A 15,253-nucleotide genomic window follows, 5' to 3' on the forward strand; every position below is an offset into this window, starting at 1 on the left:
AGATTCATTAATCACTGGATCTGAGAAAGTATGCTGTCCTGAACCATAGGACAAGACCTACCAGATGCTGGGTATTAATCATTTTGGAAGAAGTTCTGGTAGATAAAAAAAAAAAAAATCCAAGAAATAAATGAACATATCTCTTCTCAGACCTGAAAGCCAGTCCTTAATCCACTTGACAAACCCTGTCCTGGTGCACATTGTTTTCTGTTCCCCAGGCATGATCTGAAATGTGTGCACTAGGTGCCGGGGTGGCTGCCTGTTGACATCAAGGTAAGGACCCTGAACTGCTTATACACTGGGGGAATTTTGGCAATGACAAAACAAACAAAAAAAAAATCAGAAAACAATAACAACCACAAAGGAAATAACAACAAAATCTACTTATAAATGAGTATTTACCCGTGCTTAGCTTTAAATATTTTCTTTCAGTATGAACATCACAGAAAAGAACTTAACCGACTTTTATAATTAGGGTACTGGTATAATCTTCCTGGCATTTTGGCAAATGTCTTTTCTTTCCAGTTTGATTTACTTCTGGGAATGTTTCTTATATATATTTATAATGACTGCCAAGCACGCGTGATAGTTAATGTATGACTTTGATGTCGTGATGCATTCTTTTACCCACCCGTGGGAATGTTTGGGGGAAGCTTCCCACTCTAGAATGGGCAGTGGGTTTAATAAGGACCTGTTTGGGGTTGCAGAAAGATGGATGTAAAGAAAAGGGAAGAGTTCCTGTTTGTGAGTCATAACTTTAGAGAAAGATCAAATGAATGGACATTTTTTAAACTCATTTATAATCTGAAGCTGATTGAATATTACCAGGTATAATTTATGTGAGAAAAACTTTACTCTTTACCAACATCTCCACTGTGGAAGACATGAAGGGGGACTTTAGGGCACTACCATTATTATTAAATAACGTTTCTTCTAAAAATTGTTTCAAAACATTGTTAAATTGGGCAAGGCAAATCGCAGATGACACATGGGACTTTTCTTTTTAAAGGAAGAAAATGTGTGTATGATTATGTGTGTGTGTGTTTGAGTGACAGGTGATGGTAGTTTGTGTGTGTGTGTGTGTGTGTTGCTGCCAGACACTCAAGCAAATAAAAAGTATATTTTCTATTTTTTTTCCTTTATTTATTCATTTTAGAGAGGTGAGAGGAGAGAGAGAGAGGTAAGGGCAGCAGGGAGAGCAGGAAGCATCAACTCCCATATGTGCCCTGACGGGGCAAGCCCAGGGTTTTGAACCGGCTACCTCAGCGTTCCAGGTGGACACTTTATCCACTATGACAACACAGGTCAGGAGAAAAGTATATTTTCAAATCACCCTGGTGGGGATTTCTCAATGGACAAAAATGCTTGGAATCCGAAAGTTACTTCACCACTGGTTTATAAAATAAGAACAAACTCTTTATTCTCAGTTCTTGACATAGTGCCCAAAGATAGTAAGTTCTGTATAAATGATTTTTTATTAACTGAATCTATAAGTAGCCCAATTATATTATAAACCCACAGGTCTCTATTTCATTTTAACTGTTTTTATAGATTAAAAAATATATTGCTGTAAGTAAAAAAATAAAATTATATTCTAAAAATTGGATCACTCCTTTGATTTTCACTGCACAGGAAGAAATAGTTGCCTTTGGACAACTAGCCCAGGAAAACATTGCAAGTGGTCAAAATGTAATCTTTTTATTTATTTTTTCCTAAAATGAGAAGCAGAGAGGCAGAGAGACTCCCACATGCACCTAACCAGGATCCACCAGGCATATCCACTTGAGGCGATGACCTGTCCATCTGGGGTGTTGCTCTATCCCCAGTGCCCAAGCCAATTTGCTCCAATGCAGCCTTGGCTGTGGGAGGGGAAGAGAGAGAGATAGAGAGAAGCAGAGGGGGAGGGGTGGAGAAGCAGATGGGAACTTCTCCTGTGTGCCCTGACTAGGAATCAAACCTGGGACATCCACACACCAGGCTGATGCTCTACCACTGAGCCAACCGGCCAGGACAATTTAATCATTTAAAAATTGGAAAATCCAAAGAGAATTTAATTATTTACATTTTACTTCCATCATGCCATTGTAAATTGTAATATATTCAGCTATATTTCAAGGGCTTTATTAATTGCTTCAAGGGTCTCAATTATCTTATATTCAAATCATCCTTATATTGAAACATCTATCATATCATCAATCTTGTTGCTTTTTTTTTGTTTTTCCAATGATATTGTCTTAGTTCCAGCATTATTCATTAACTGCTTGTTAATGAATATATGTGATTCAACAGTATTCAGTTTATTTTCTTTGATTCATTGTATTAAAATATTTCATCTCTTGCAAGATTTTTATATTTATTATTAATTTATATATTTGCACTATGTGTTTGGGCATTCATCTTGAGACAGGCAACAAAACTACTAAAGATGTATAGAGCATATTTTAAGCAGAAAGTACTGTTAAACAAAAACAAATTTTATAAGTGGTCAGCTCAATAAGAAATTATATAACACTGCATAACTCAAATTGGTAAATACAGAGAGATTTGAAAAAAATTAGAGGAATAGACAATAAGTTAATAAAACAGTTCCATATGAATAATAAGCAATGGCTTATATTTATATCATATCAGATATACTTGACCCCTGTAGTATTGACAGGAAACAAAAAGGGGGAAATACAAAAAAAGAAAATCAAATGAACTTGAGAACATTGTATCTTGAGTCAAACAGACTTGGGTTTCAAACTTCAGAGCCTACACGTACTAGCTGTGTTACCACGGGGAGGAAAGTTCTGTCTTCTCTGTAAGATACATTTCTTTCAGTGTAAAATAGAAAAGATAATAATATATACTTGACAGATTTGTTATTAGAATAAAGAAAAGAATATATATAAAGTAGCAGAAATTCTAACAGGTGGTAAACAGATATTATTCTTTATGATTAATATCGGTTACAATTTCAATGAAAAGAAAACAAAAAGTTTTGTTTTCGGTAGGATTTCAAAAACTGCTATCAGGGCTTTGGTTTGGAAATTTAGATTAGGTTACTTTAAATTTTTTATAATTAAATTAATTCATTTCAAATTCATATTAGGTCCCTCGATAGAGAGAACAGAAAAAAAAATAGTGCATAGAAAAGGCAGTTAAATTAAATAAAAATTTATTTAAATTTTTTAAATTTGAATTTAACCTTCCCTCTATAATAACACTAAATGTTTAAGTTCATCCATTTATTTTAGCAGTGAGCTCTGCCAAAAATCAGTAAGACAATTAAATTATTTAGTGTCTCAGTTTCCTTATCAACACATGTAAGTCATTAATGATTCTATCAATCATATGTTTAAATTAACTTCCTCTGCAAATTAATGAGAAGGAATCTGAAACATTGGTTCTAATTCAAATTGATCACCACGTATAAGCATTATCAGCATTTTAGATTCTTTAACTACAGTAGTTTAGTCTATTTTAATTGCCACCAAAACTTCACTCTGTGCTCTCTTTCTGGTGATCATTTTGTATTTGCTTTTGGTTTAGGTGGCTCCTAGGGTGTTTGCACTTTTTTTTTTTTTTACCTATGAAGTTAACTGTAACACATTTTCAGTTTTTAGTTTAATAACATTCATCATTTAAAAGCTAATTCTTGAAACACATTACTCAGCACAATAGTTGTCCTTGGAGAACTGACCAAAAAAACCCCCACTTCCTTTATATTTTCATATGTTGTCATTTATTTTTAAGTGAGAGGAGGGGAGATAGGCAACCCTCATCTGGGGCCACCGTTCGAATCAACCGAGCTATCCTTAACACCCGGGGCTGACATACAAGCCAATCGAGCCACTGGCTGCACGAGGGTAAGAGAGAGAAAGAAAGTGGAGAGGAAGGGGGAAGAAGCAAATGGTCCCTTCTCATGTGTGCCCTGACTGGGAATCAAATTCAGGATATATGCCTGCCAGGCTGATGCTCTATCCACTGAGACAACCAGCCAGGCCTACACACAATTTTTCTTACAGTGAGTGATTTTTAAAATTCCTAAGGAAAAATAAATATGATTTAATTTTTAAAATAATGTAATTTTATGCCAAGAATTGGGATATTTTTATTCATTTATCTTTACTAAAATTGGAAAATATATTAAATAAAATACTTTAGTATTTATATGCATGATTAAATAAAACCATTTTTCATATTGTGATGAAAAGATATGTTACTCAAAAGATTCCTTTTACACAGAATATACTATTTCCGTCTTTTCAATAAGTCTATTTTAAGAATATACTATTAAAATTAAGTGGTTTGCTATCTATAAATTTACAAGCCCCTCTGCAAGTACTTTAAAATGGAGTGAAATGTTAAGTCACAGATACTAAAGATAAATTAAAATTTATATGAGATATTTGAGTCAGTCAACAACTACCTACTGAGTCACCCTTAAGTGTTACATGCTGTGTGCCACCCTAGAAAGTCATTGAGACAAACAGATCTGGCTAGCAATGCCCTATGAACTTTACGGGTTAGCATATAGGTAATTGCTAGAAGAGTTATATGGTATAAAGAGATCGTTATTAGTTGAAAGGTATATGAGAAAGGAGTGTCCTGAAAAGGCTGTTGCCAAATGTGTGTCATCTCAGCTGATACTTATAAAGTAGAAGTACGAATTTTACGCCTCAGGTGAGTGAGTTTGTGGTATGTAAACAGCAAAGCCAATTTGTTCATTGTAAAACTGTTCAGTCTTGCAAAATTGAGACATTTGGAACTCAAATAGGAGAACTTATTTCCTTCTCGATGGAGAAATAGAGAAAACTATTCTCTATTTGAAACAACAGCAACAAAATAATACAATATTAAAACAAATAAAAAATAACAATGAAATAAAAAAAAAACAGGTTTCTAAAGGCAGCAAAGCATAGTGACCCTTGAGTGACAGGAAACAAATGAGATGAGTCGTAAAATGGCCATATCTTACTGCTTTAAGAGAGTTTCCAGGCTGTAGCAGAGGGAGGAGGAACCCATACAGAGCCCGGCCAACTCCATGAATTGAAATGATGTATTGTATGAGAGTCAGAAGAAAATAAAATGGAGTTCGTGAGACAGTACCAGAGAGGACATGCACAGAAAGACATCTCTGGACATCCAGGGAGACAACTCCTTGTGTTCAGCAGAATACTGGTTGCCGGTGAGGAAACTGCCTAAGGTGAGGTAAAGAGCTACCAGAAGATGAGATGTGGCTGCATTTGGTGCTGAAACAGGACCAGAAATGTTACCATATTTCCCCATGTATAAGACCCACCTTTTTTTTTTGAAAAATTTGGGGTCTAAAAACTGGGTGCGTCTTATACAGTGGTTGTAGATTTTTTTTACTTGCATTTCCCACTTTTTTACGCTTGTTATTGTGCTCGTTGTTGAAGACAGTGATTTGTCATCAGACACAGATGAGGACAAGCTAATGGATGGGAGTTTTGACAGTGATGAGCAGTTGTATGAATTATATGATGAATAAAACTTGAGTTCAATAACTTTATGTCATGCATTTTTTTTTTCAAATTTTAGGTCCCAAAATTAAGGTGTGTCTTATACAAGGGAGTGTCTTGTACATGGGGAAATACGGTACTTGTTACTGACTCCCATCAACAAGTGGAAAATGTTTTGCTACTATGTTATAGATTTGACTGCTATGTCTATTGAGTGCTTATTTCTACAGCCTCTTAACCATAGGAGATTCATTTGAGACACTTATTCAGGATATACAAATACCCACAAAGAATTTAAAAGAAGAAAAAAGGAAAAAACATGGTTCATCACCCCACACATAGAACAAAGTCTGGATTGTCAGTTACATTTCTGAGAGTCACTAGGTCAGCCAAGGATTGCTCTAACTCAGAGGTAGTCAACCTGGTCCCTACTGCCCACTAATGGGCATTCCAACTTTCATGGTGGGCAGTAGAAGAGCAACCAAAGTATAAATAAAAAGATAGATTAAACTATAGTAAGTTGTTTTATAAAGATTTATTCTGCCAAACAGCGAAAATCCGACATAAAGCACTTGGTAAGTAATTATTATTATATGCTTTAACTTGCTGTTAACTCTGCTTTATAAATTTTATAAAGTAAAGTTACTTACTTACTTTATAAACCACCATTTCTGTGGAACCAGTGGGTGGTTAGAAAATTTTACTACTAACAGAGATACAAAAGTGGGCGGTAGGTATAAAAAGGTTGACTACCCCTGCCCCTGGCATTGTCAAGAGCAACTGTTGACCCTCCTAGAATCACATGTTACATAAGCCTAATGATTTTTTAGGTCCTGGAAGCAATAGGTTCCTCATTTACAAATTTTACTTAAGTCCATTTAAATTGTTATTCACCAACTGGCCTATTTTTGAGGCCCCTACAGCAAAAGTACAGGAGATCCTTGGGTTAAGACATAGTTCCGTTCTTACAACAGTGATGTAACCTGAATTTTGTTATAAGGTGAAACACATCCTAGCCTAACTCACTTACCTATCCTAACACAGTTGTAAAATCATAATCTAAAAGATAAAAACACAACTAAGTCACAGAAAAAGGAAAAAGACAGAAATATACTGTACTGCACACTGTACTATAGTAACAGAAAAAAATTAATGTAAAGTACAACATTAACGGTGTAAGCCTAAACCAGGGGTCCCCAAACTTTTTACACAGGGGGCCAGTTCACTATCCCTCAGACCATTGGAGGGCCGGACTATAAAAAAAAAACCCAACTATGAACAAATCCCTATGCACATTGCACATATTTTAAAGTAAAAAAACAAAGCGGGAACAAATACAATATGACTCACTTCTGGAGCCCTGATACGAGCGTCCCACATCACTGGAAGTATTTATAGTTCTATGTACGTGAGCACACCGCACTTTGCGGCACCACCACATATAGTACTCCAGTATGCCACATCCGCATCCTGTGCTCCTCTCACTGACCAGCAATAAAATAGGTGCCCCTTCCGGAAGTGTGGTGGGGCTGGATAAATGACCTCAGGGGGCCGCATGTGGCCCGCGGGCCATAGTTTGGGGACCCCTGGTAAACACTTACATCTCAATTTTTTAAAGTTTTTATAGGAGTGAGTGTCGTAAGCTCGAAATGTTATATGTCAAGACTTTCTTAAACCGAGGACTCCCGTATATGTAACTTTTCCAAGTTGCAATACATACGGCAACCCTTTTTGTCTTTAAGTTCCTTTCACTGTTGAGACTTAACAACTTCACAAGACTCCTAAAGTCTCTCAACACATCCTACAGAGCTCTTCTTATAAAAAAAACTCCATCGTTTACATGATTCTACTAAAGTTCCCTTAAATAAATATGTGATTATGATTTTCCAATGAATGTATTATTTTTTGTGAAGTAAATTTCATTTTCTTCCATACATAAACATTAATTTATATATAGGAATATTAAAATAAATTTAAAAAGTCTTTAGGTAAATAATATTATTATAATATAAGCTCTCTAGAATACCATATATTTTTTAAACATAGCATGAAAGCAAATCAGCTATCTGGAATTCCTGTGATGGTGTAAGAACCCATTCATAATCACTATGTTTTTTAAAAAAACAGGTCAATTATTGGTATGTGTTAGATTGGCAAAATAAAATAGCATTCTTTGAATTAATCTTTATTACAGCTGATAATTTATCTTTACTTTGAAAATATTTCTAAATTTTATTTGATAGCACTGATTTTCTATGATCCCTTTTTCCTCTGCTAAATGATCCTTAAAGTCACTGTCATCTTTTAATCTTTTGAAAGACAGTAAAAATATCCAAAACCTGTATTGTTTGATTAATTACAAAATATACATATACATGAATATAATCAAAATAATTTTCACATAAGTAGTGATGTTTCAAAATATTAAGAAGAAACATACTTGTACAGTTTGGCAAAGCTCCAGACCATGTCCCGTTGGCTGTGCACTGTCTAACTGATGGCCCCGTCAGGACATATCCCTCCATACAGGAATAAATAATCGAACTGGAAAATGTTGTGCCATCAATCCGAAAGACTTTTCCATTGGCTGTTGTTCCTGGGTTACCACACTGTACAGCTATTTAAAAAAATAGTTAAGAGTAAGATAAATATAGTGCAATTAGAAATCCTCTCACAAAAACTTAACGACTGAAATTTTTTATCCAAATTATCCAAAGGAGCTATAAAATCCTCTGAAATAAGAACTGAATTATCTTTTTTTTTTCTTAAATGAGAAGTGGGAAGGCAGAGAGACAGACTCCTGTATGGGCCCCAACTGGCATTCACCCTGCAAGCCCCCTATGGAGCAATGCTTTGCCCATCTGGGCTTGTTGCTCCATTGCTCAGCAAATGAGCTATTTTAGCACCTGAGGGGAGGCCGTGGAGCCATCCTCAGTGCCTGGGGACAACTTGCTCCAACAGAGCCATGGCTGCAGGAGGACAAGAGAGAATAGAGAGAAGGGAAAGGGGAAGGAGAAGCAGATGGTCATTTCTCCTTTGTGCCTTGACTGGGAATCAAACCCAGGACATTCAAATGCCAGGCAGATGCTCTACCATTGAGCCAACCAGCCAAGGCCAAGCATTGAATTATCTCTTAAAATGTTTGATATTTAAGATGAATTTATATTGATTTTTATTAGTTTAATTACTGGAATATAAATTGTACAACTGTTTTTTTAAAGTTTTTATTTTTATTTTTGTAGTAGCTATGGTAAAAACTTTACAAAGTAACAACAAAATTCTTCAAGGAATAAATACAAAAGCTTCTGCTTAAAAAGCTACTGCTATAATGTAAAATGGAAAAATATGTAACAATAAAATGCAGCAAAGATTTGTTATAATTATACTTCTAAAAGGACAAATATAAATAATTTAAATATGTTAAATATCCATGCATATTTTTATTTATATACATATGTGTGATTTGCATTAAAACTTTATCATCTCTATTTCTGGACTGAGGAATAAACAATATAAAATAAGTGAAAATAAATTCTAGAAATGGTTTTCATTAAATTTTCAACCTATCACGAATGAGAATTACAAATACGATGCCTTATATGATTTACCACTCTGTATTATGTTTATTTGCTATCAATACCATAGAAAATATCATAAAAGCAAGCCTATGTCAAGTGTAATACTAAATTTTGTTGCAATAAGAATTTAAAGCTCTCTTCATGGATATAAAGTATAATTATAGTTTCAGAAAACACCATCTATATCACTTATTGCATCTTAAATATTTAATTGTGCCTATCCTTTATAGTGGTGCTAAATATTTCTGTATGTGTATGTAGACACAGGAGACTTACACATTTTATACAGTTACAACAAGATTAAACTCTAGGTAATATTTTCAAGAGAACCTATGATACATTAAATTATTTTTTATTTCTGTTGTCCAGAGTCATTACCCTTCTCCATGTTCATTAGCACCTGCCTAAAATAACAATCTGGTTTTATTTATTCATGTGTCATGATCCATAGTCTTACACAACCCTCCAAAAATTTGAAAAACATCATCATTGTTTTAAAATAAATGTCAGGTGATTTGCAATTTGAAATAGGGATCCAGGCTCAGTCAATTCTTTTACACAATTAAAATTAAGACCTTCTCTACTTAGTATAGTTTACAGATATGGACAAATCACACTGTTATTTCAGTCTCCTGTCTCTAATTCCTTCATACTTAATACACACATTTTTCTCACCCAGAGCATTATTTGAACTAAACACAAGTAAAATTATCCTAAAATAAAAAGAGGTAAATGTGTCACCTATCATGAGTGAGGGCTGAAAGCTCTGTGGACACAAAGTGAAGATAAGCAGCAACTTCTTTGCCTCTGTAATGAGGACAGTTGGGAGAAGTTGGGTTGGTACCCGGGAGCATAGCCCCACTAATGTTTAATATTAGCTGACAAAGCTATCTCACCTAGAAAGAGTCATTTCTCAGCTTTCAAAGGATATAATCTAAAGTAAATGAAATTTTACATTCATTGATTACTTACTATGAGGGCCACAACTTTTCAAGTAGTTTTAAACCTCACAACAAATGCTATGAGTTGATATTACTATCACCACCATTTCTTGGTTGGAAACTGAGGAACAGAGAAAATAAGTAACTTGTTCAAGGTTCAGAGCTAGTTAATGGCACATTGCATCTAGTACAAATTTCTCAGTAAGATTGTGATAGCATATAAAGAGTATTGGATTTTATTCAGGCTAGGAAATGGCTGAAACATAATATATTTTTATCAAGTGATTATTTTTTTGTGTCAGATACATTACAGAAAGAGTATTTTAAATGTTTGCCTTATAGGTTGCTAGACATAATTTTTAAATTACAGTATCATTTTTTTCTTTTTATCAAGGTGATTTCTCTAAAAAGTAAAGAAATAAATGGAAGCATAAGGAAGAAATTAAAGATCACTTATAAACCCACTGAGATAACTTCATCAAATATTCATATATATGTATGTGAGAATGTATATATAAATATGAATATATATTCATTTTGATGTTTATTTCAGGCACTGTCCAAAACACAGAGTACACAATAATGAAGTATTACAATTTTTAAAAATAAAACTACACTATACATACTGTTTTATAATTTTATTTTTCTTTCTTAACATAACAACTAGGACACTTTACTTTTATAAAGTTCATCAACTTTCCAGCTTCAGAAAAAAAAAAAAGACAAAAAAATATATATATAAAGTTCACCAACTGGATATGCATAGTTCACCTATATGTATATTCAAAATTTACTTAACCAATCACCCATTGAGATACACACAATTTTATTTTTTAAAACATTTTTGGTTATAATACACTTTAGCTTATTTATAAAACTGTGCACATTGATCCTATTTTTAAGATAAGTTTCTGAGAGTGGAATTTTTATACAATTTTAACTTTTGAAAAAGATTTTGAATTTTGTTAAAAATTAACCGATTTAACAATGATAGTGTAAAAGTTTGCTTGTTCTCATACATCCTCTCCAATACCATGTGCAATCACTGGTAAAAACCTTGTCAGCTTGTCAAAAAAGGCTGCTTTCCTTATATTTTTGTGATATTTTTTAAAATTAAGATATTTAACTCATTCATTTATTATTATTTTTTTCCACGTGTTTTGTCCATCACATTATAGAAAAGTTTTTATATTTTATGGTAAATTACTAGAGTAATATGTATAACATTATAGAACATATTTTAATAAGGAGAATAAAAATACTTCAAATTTTACCCCTCTGTTCTGTTAATAATTTTTGTATACTACTTTTTATATTTCCTCTCAAATGAATATTATTATCTATGATTGTAAGAGTGTACAACTTTTAACCTTATTTTTTAACAATGTTATAAATAGTTTACAATTTCTCATATTGCTCCATGACAATTATTCTAATATTTTATTGAATATACACTGTTATATCATATAAATACAATTGCTTATGTAATATTATTCCTAGTATTGTTAAATTACTTCCTGCTCTTGTTTGTCTTAACCAATTTAAAATAAAAGTTGCATCATTACTATCATGTGCTTTCTCTTTATGTGCTGATTAATTTACTTTTATTAATTTTAAAGAGAGGAAGAGAGAGAGCGAAAGACAGGAACATCAATCTGTTCCTGCATGTGCCCTGACTGGGGATCGAACCGGCAACCTCTGTGCTTCAGAATGATGCTTTAGCCAACTGAGTTATCTGCCCAAGGCTCTTTTATGTGTCTTTTTAAATATTTTAATTTTCTTTAGGGAAGAAGTCTTCAAAAGCCCAGTAAATAAAACAAAACCATATATACAAATATATATATACATATTGTCAATTACTATAAATATAACAACAATACCTTAGCATTGTTTTAAAGTTTTAGTTTTGCTGTACATAGAAAATGATGTTTAATTATAATGTTCTGATTAGTAGTTATGTTGAATATTTTTCAGTAGGTTGCATTGTGGGAATTTTTTGCTTTTCTGTTTTTTTCCGTTGAATTTCTCTGTCCATTCATCTAGTAGAATCTGTTTTTCTAAATGATTTGTATTATTTTGATTTATGAGAAAAGTATTAATTCTGTACATTTTTTAAAAACCCCTTGATCTATTTTATCTATAAGGTGCATACTAACAAGGTTGCACTTCATCTAAAACTACTTTGCAGTTCAGCTGAACAAAGGGCTGGCTTTGATATCACCCACATGATATATGACATCATCATAGAGACTTTGCCTTTGGAAAATAAGTTTGAGTCATAAAACAAACAGTTAAGTCTTACTGTTTTTTGCTCAACAACTTTGTTCATCAACTCCCTTCCCTGTAATAGCAACTGAGTTGTAAAGCTCTCTGAATTAAGATTATGAAATTTGGTCCATTTAAAAATACATAGCTATCTTTCCTAGAATATGGACCCTAATTTTAAACACAATAAAAAACTTCTAAAATATAAACAATCAAAAACTTGTCAAGAAATTCTGTTGGGAATTATTTCCTATTTTTAGAACCAATATATTTGACATAATATTAAGAAAGTTTCAAAAATGCCTTTGCAAGATAATGTTTGCACTAAAATTGTCTTGAAAAGAACAATTGAAAGTATTAGATAATTTTCCAGCAACGTTTGATTTTCTAGCCAATCTTATAAAGATGTAAACACGTTAACTCTGAATCAACAGAACAATGAACAATTTTACTCAAATACCCTACATTTTAAAAATTCTAATTACAAGCAATGTAACCTATAAAGAAAAAAAATCTTATTTATATTTAGGCATTTTCTATATCTTTCCATTTCTGTATACCTACAAACTAAAACTTGAGCTAGTGCTGATGTAAGAACAACCCGTTTTTCCCCATGATAGCGTCCACAATAAAGCACTGTGATAAACGGGGGAAGAAAACCTTTTTAACAAATATTTTTAACTTTTCCAATCCAGATGTTTGCTAAGATATTATCCATGTTTGTATATAAATGGCCTATGAAAGATATTTTTTATAATTATTACCTGTCATATGTGGGATGCTGTCAATAAAACTGGAATAGTGCTCTTTTTATCCCATGGTTGGAAACAAAAACATTTATAACAGTAATTTCACTAGTACTAACAAATAAAATTAGAATACACATTAAATTCCAAGAATTTCTAGATGTTTAACTTCTGCTTGTTTACCTTTGCATTCTGGCTGCCTGCCCGTCCAGCTGCCATTGGCTAAACACGTTCTTTCTTCTGAACCATGAAGGATATAACCAGTGTCACAAGCAAAATGGACAGAACTTTGGGTTCTGAAATCGCTTTCCTGTCTAGAACCATGACCAGGGGTACCAGGATCGCCACACGTACCAGAAGCATCACCTGCAATTCAGTACAGTACAAGTTAATTTATTTCAATAAGCATTTATTATATTTATGATTTAGTCTAATATTCATACAGGCATTTTTTTGTGTGTGCATGTTGCTTTTAGCATGAGAAGTTGACTATGTCAAACCATAATTCATATTTCACATCTGAGTCCAGTCATAAGAAAAAACCTAAATAAAAAAAATAGTTTCAGAGTATGGTTTTATTTTCCTTATTAGTGATATTTAGAACTATGACATGGGTTTAGGCCATTTCATTAATATTTCTAGAACTTGGGTAATAATCAAGTTACTGGAAAATTTATAACTGACATTTCTAAGGGCTTGTATGGCAATGGTTTGCAAAACTAAAATAAAAAAAATAAATAAACTGGATTTGGGCCCTGGCTGGTGGCTCAGTGGATAGAGTGTCAGCCCAGCATACAGACATTTTAGGTTCAATTCCTGGTCAGGGTACATAGGAGAAGCAAACATCTGCTTTAATATCCTTCTTTCCCTCCCATAGTCAGTGGCTCAGTTGGTCTGAGCACATCAGCCTCAGGTGCTAAAAATAGTTGATATTCGAGCATCAGCCCCAAATAAAGTTGTTGTGTAGAACCCAGCTGGAGCACATCTGGGAATCTGTCTCACTATCTCCCCTCCTCTCACTTAAAACAAAACAAAACAAAACAAAACAAAACTGAATTTGATAATTTGCATATTTCCTTCTACTAAAAATCTTTTCTGTTGTTATTAATTAAATTAGAACTTTGATACGCTTGAAAAATGTAAATGTTGCAATACAGTATTTTCTCTATGCCAAAATGTCACCCCCTAATTTTCTCTACTAATGTCTATTACCCAAGATAAATGAACTGCATAAATCTCATACATAAAATATAAAAATAAATTGGAAATAATCAATGGTTAGACATGCTTACTTAAGTTATTAATAAGGATTTTGTTCATGACCAGGTGTTCACCTTTCGATTTAACTGTTAAGAACTTAGTTAGTCCCATTATCATATCTTAAATAATTCAAGTCAAAGTTGCCACAGTATTAGTATCATATATATTAAGGGAGAAAGAGGAAGGAGGATTGCATAAGCATTGAAAATGCTCTCTTTCGGCCCTGGCCAGTTGGCTCAGTGGTAGAGCGTCGGCCTGGCGTGCAGGAGTCCCGGGTTCGATTCCTGGCCAGGGCACACAGGAGAAATGCCCATCTGCTTCTCCACTCCTCCCCGTCTCCTTCCTCTCTGTCTCTTTCTTCCCCTTCCGAAGCTGAGGCTCCATTGGAGTAAAGTTGGCCCGGGCACTGAGGATGGCTCCATGGCCTCTGCCTCAGGCGCTAGAATGACTCTGGTCACAACAGAGCAATGCCCCAGATGGGCAGAGCATTGACCTCTGGTGGGCATGCTGGGTGGATCCTGGTCGGGCGCATGCGGGAGTCTGTCTGACTGCCTCCCCGATTCCAACTTCAGAAAAATACAAAAAAAAAAAAAAAAAAGAAAGAAAATGTTCTCTTTCTGTCTATATGCCTCCTTTTCACATGCCCTGTATATTTGAAATCCTTTGTCACACTTCATTTTCATGAAATGTAATATTAACAACCCCACAAAATTTCAAATATTTCACCTTTAAATATTTGTGTACAATTTATCAGTAGCAGTTTCCAAATTCATCAGGTTGTGTGTGTGTACATTTACATGTATTTATGTTTAATCAGATATCTAATGGCTTTTAAAGTCTATGAATTAAATTTGAAGTACCATGACGTTATTTCATAGAGATTAACCACTAGTTACAAGGAGATTCTGAAATAAGTAACCATTTAACAACATTTACACCTAAATGTAAAGTAATATAAAACAACTCATAATAAGTGTTCAGCATGCTTTCCAGAG

At 33.6% G+C, this 15,253-nt stretch overlaps 1 protein-coding gene across 3 annotated transcripts in view; it reads right to left on the reverse strand.

The window, feature by feature from the left end:
* The window catches only part of CSMD3 (CUB and Sushi multiple domains 3), a 1,231,016-nt gene that overhangs the window by 47,922 nt on the left and 1,167,841 nt on the right, over positions 1–15,253 (reverse strand). For all 3 annotated transcript variants that reach the window (XM_066379371.1, XM_066379370.1, XM_066379369.1), the window contains 2 exons: positions 13,182–13,364; positions 7,909–8,085 (listed from right to left, as the gene is read on the reverse strand). In XM_066379371.1, the coding sequence (XP_066235468.1) occupies positions 7,909–8,085; positions 13,182–13,364 (360 nt within the window). The remainder of the gene's footprint in view (positions 1–7,908; positions 8,086–13,181; positions 13,365–15,253) is intronic.

The sequence above is a fragment of the Saccopteryx leptura genome, chromosome 3 (genome assembly GCF_036850995.1).
Source record: "Saccopteryx leptura isolate mSacLep1 chromosome 3, mSacLep1_pri_phased_curated, whole genome shotgun sequence".
Lineage (NCBI taxonomy): Eukaryota > Metazoa > Chordata > Mammalia > Chiroptera > Emballonuridae > Saccopteryx > Saccopteryx leptura.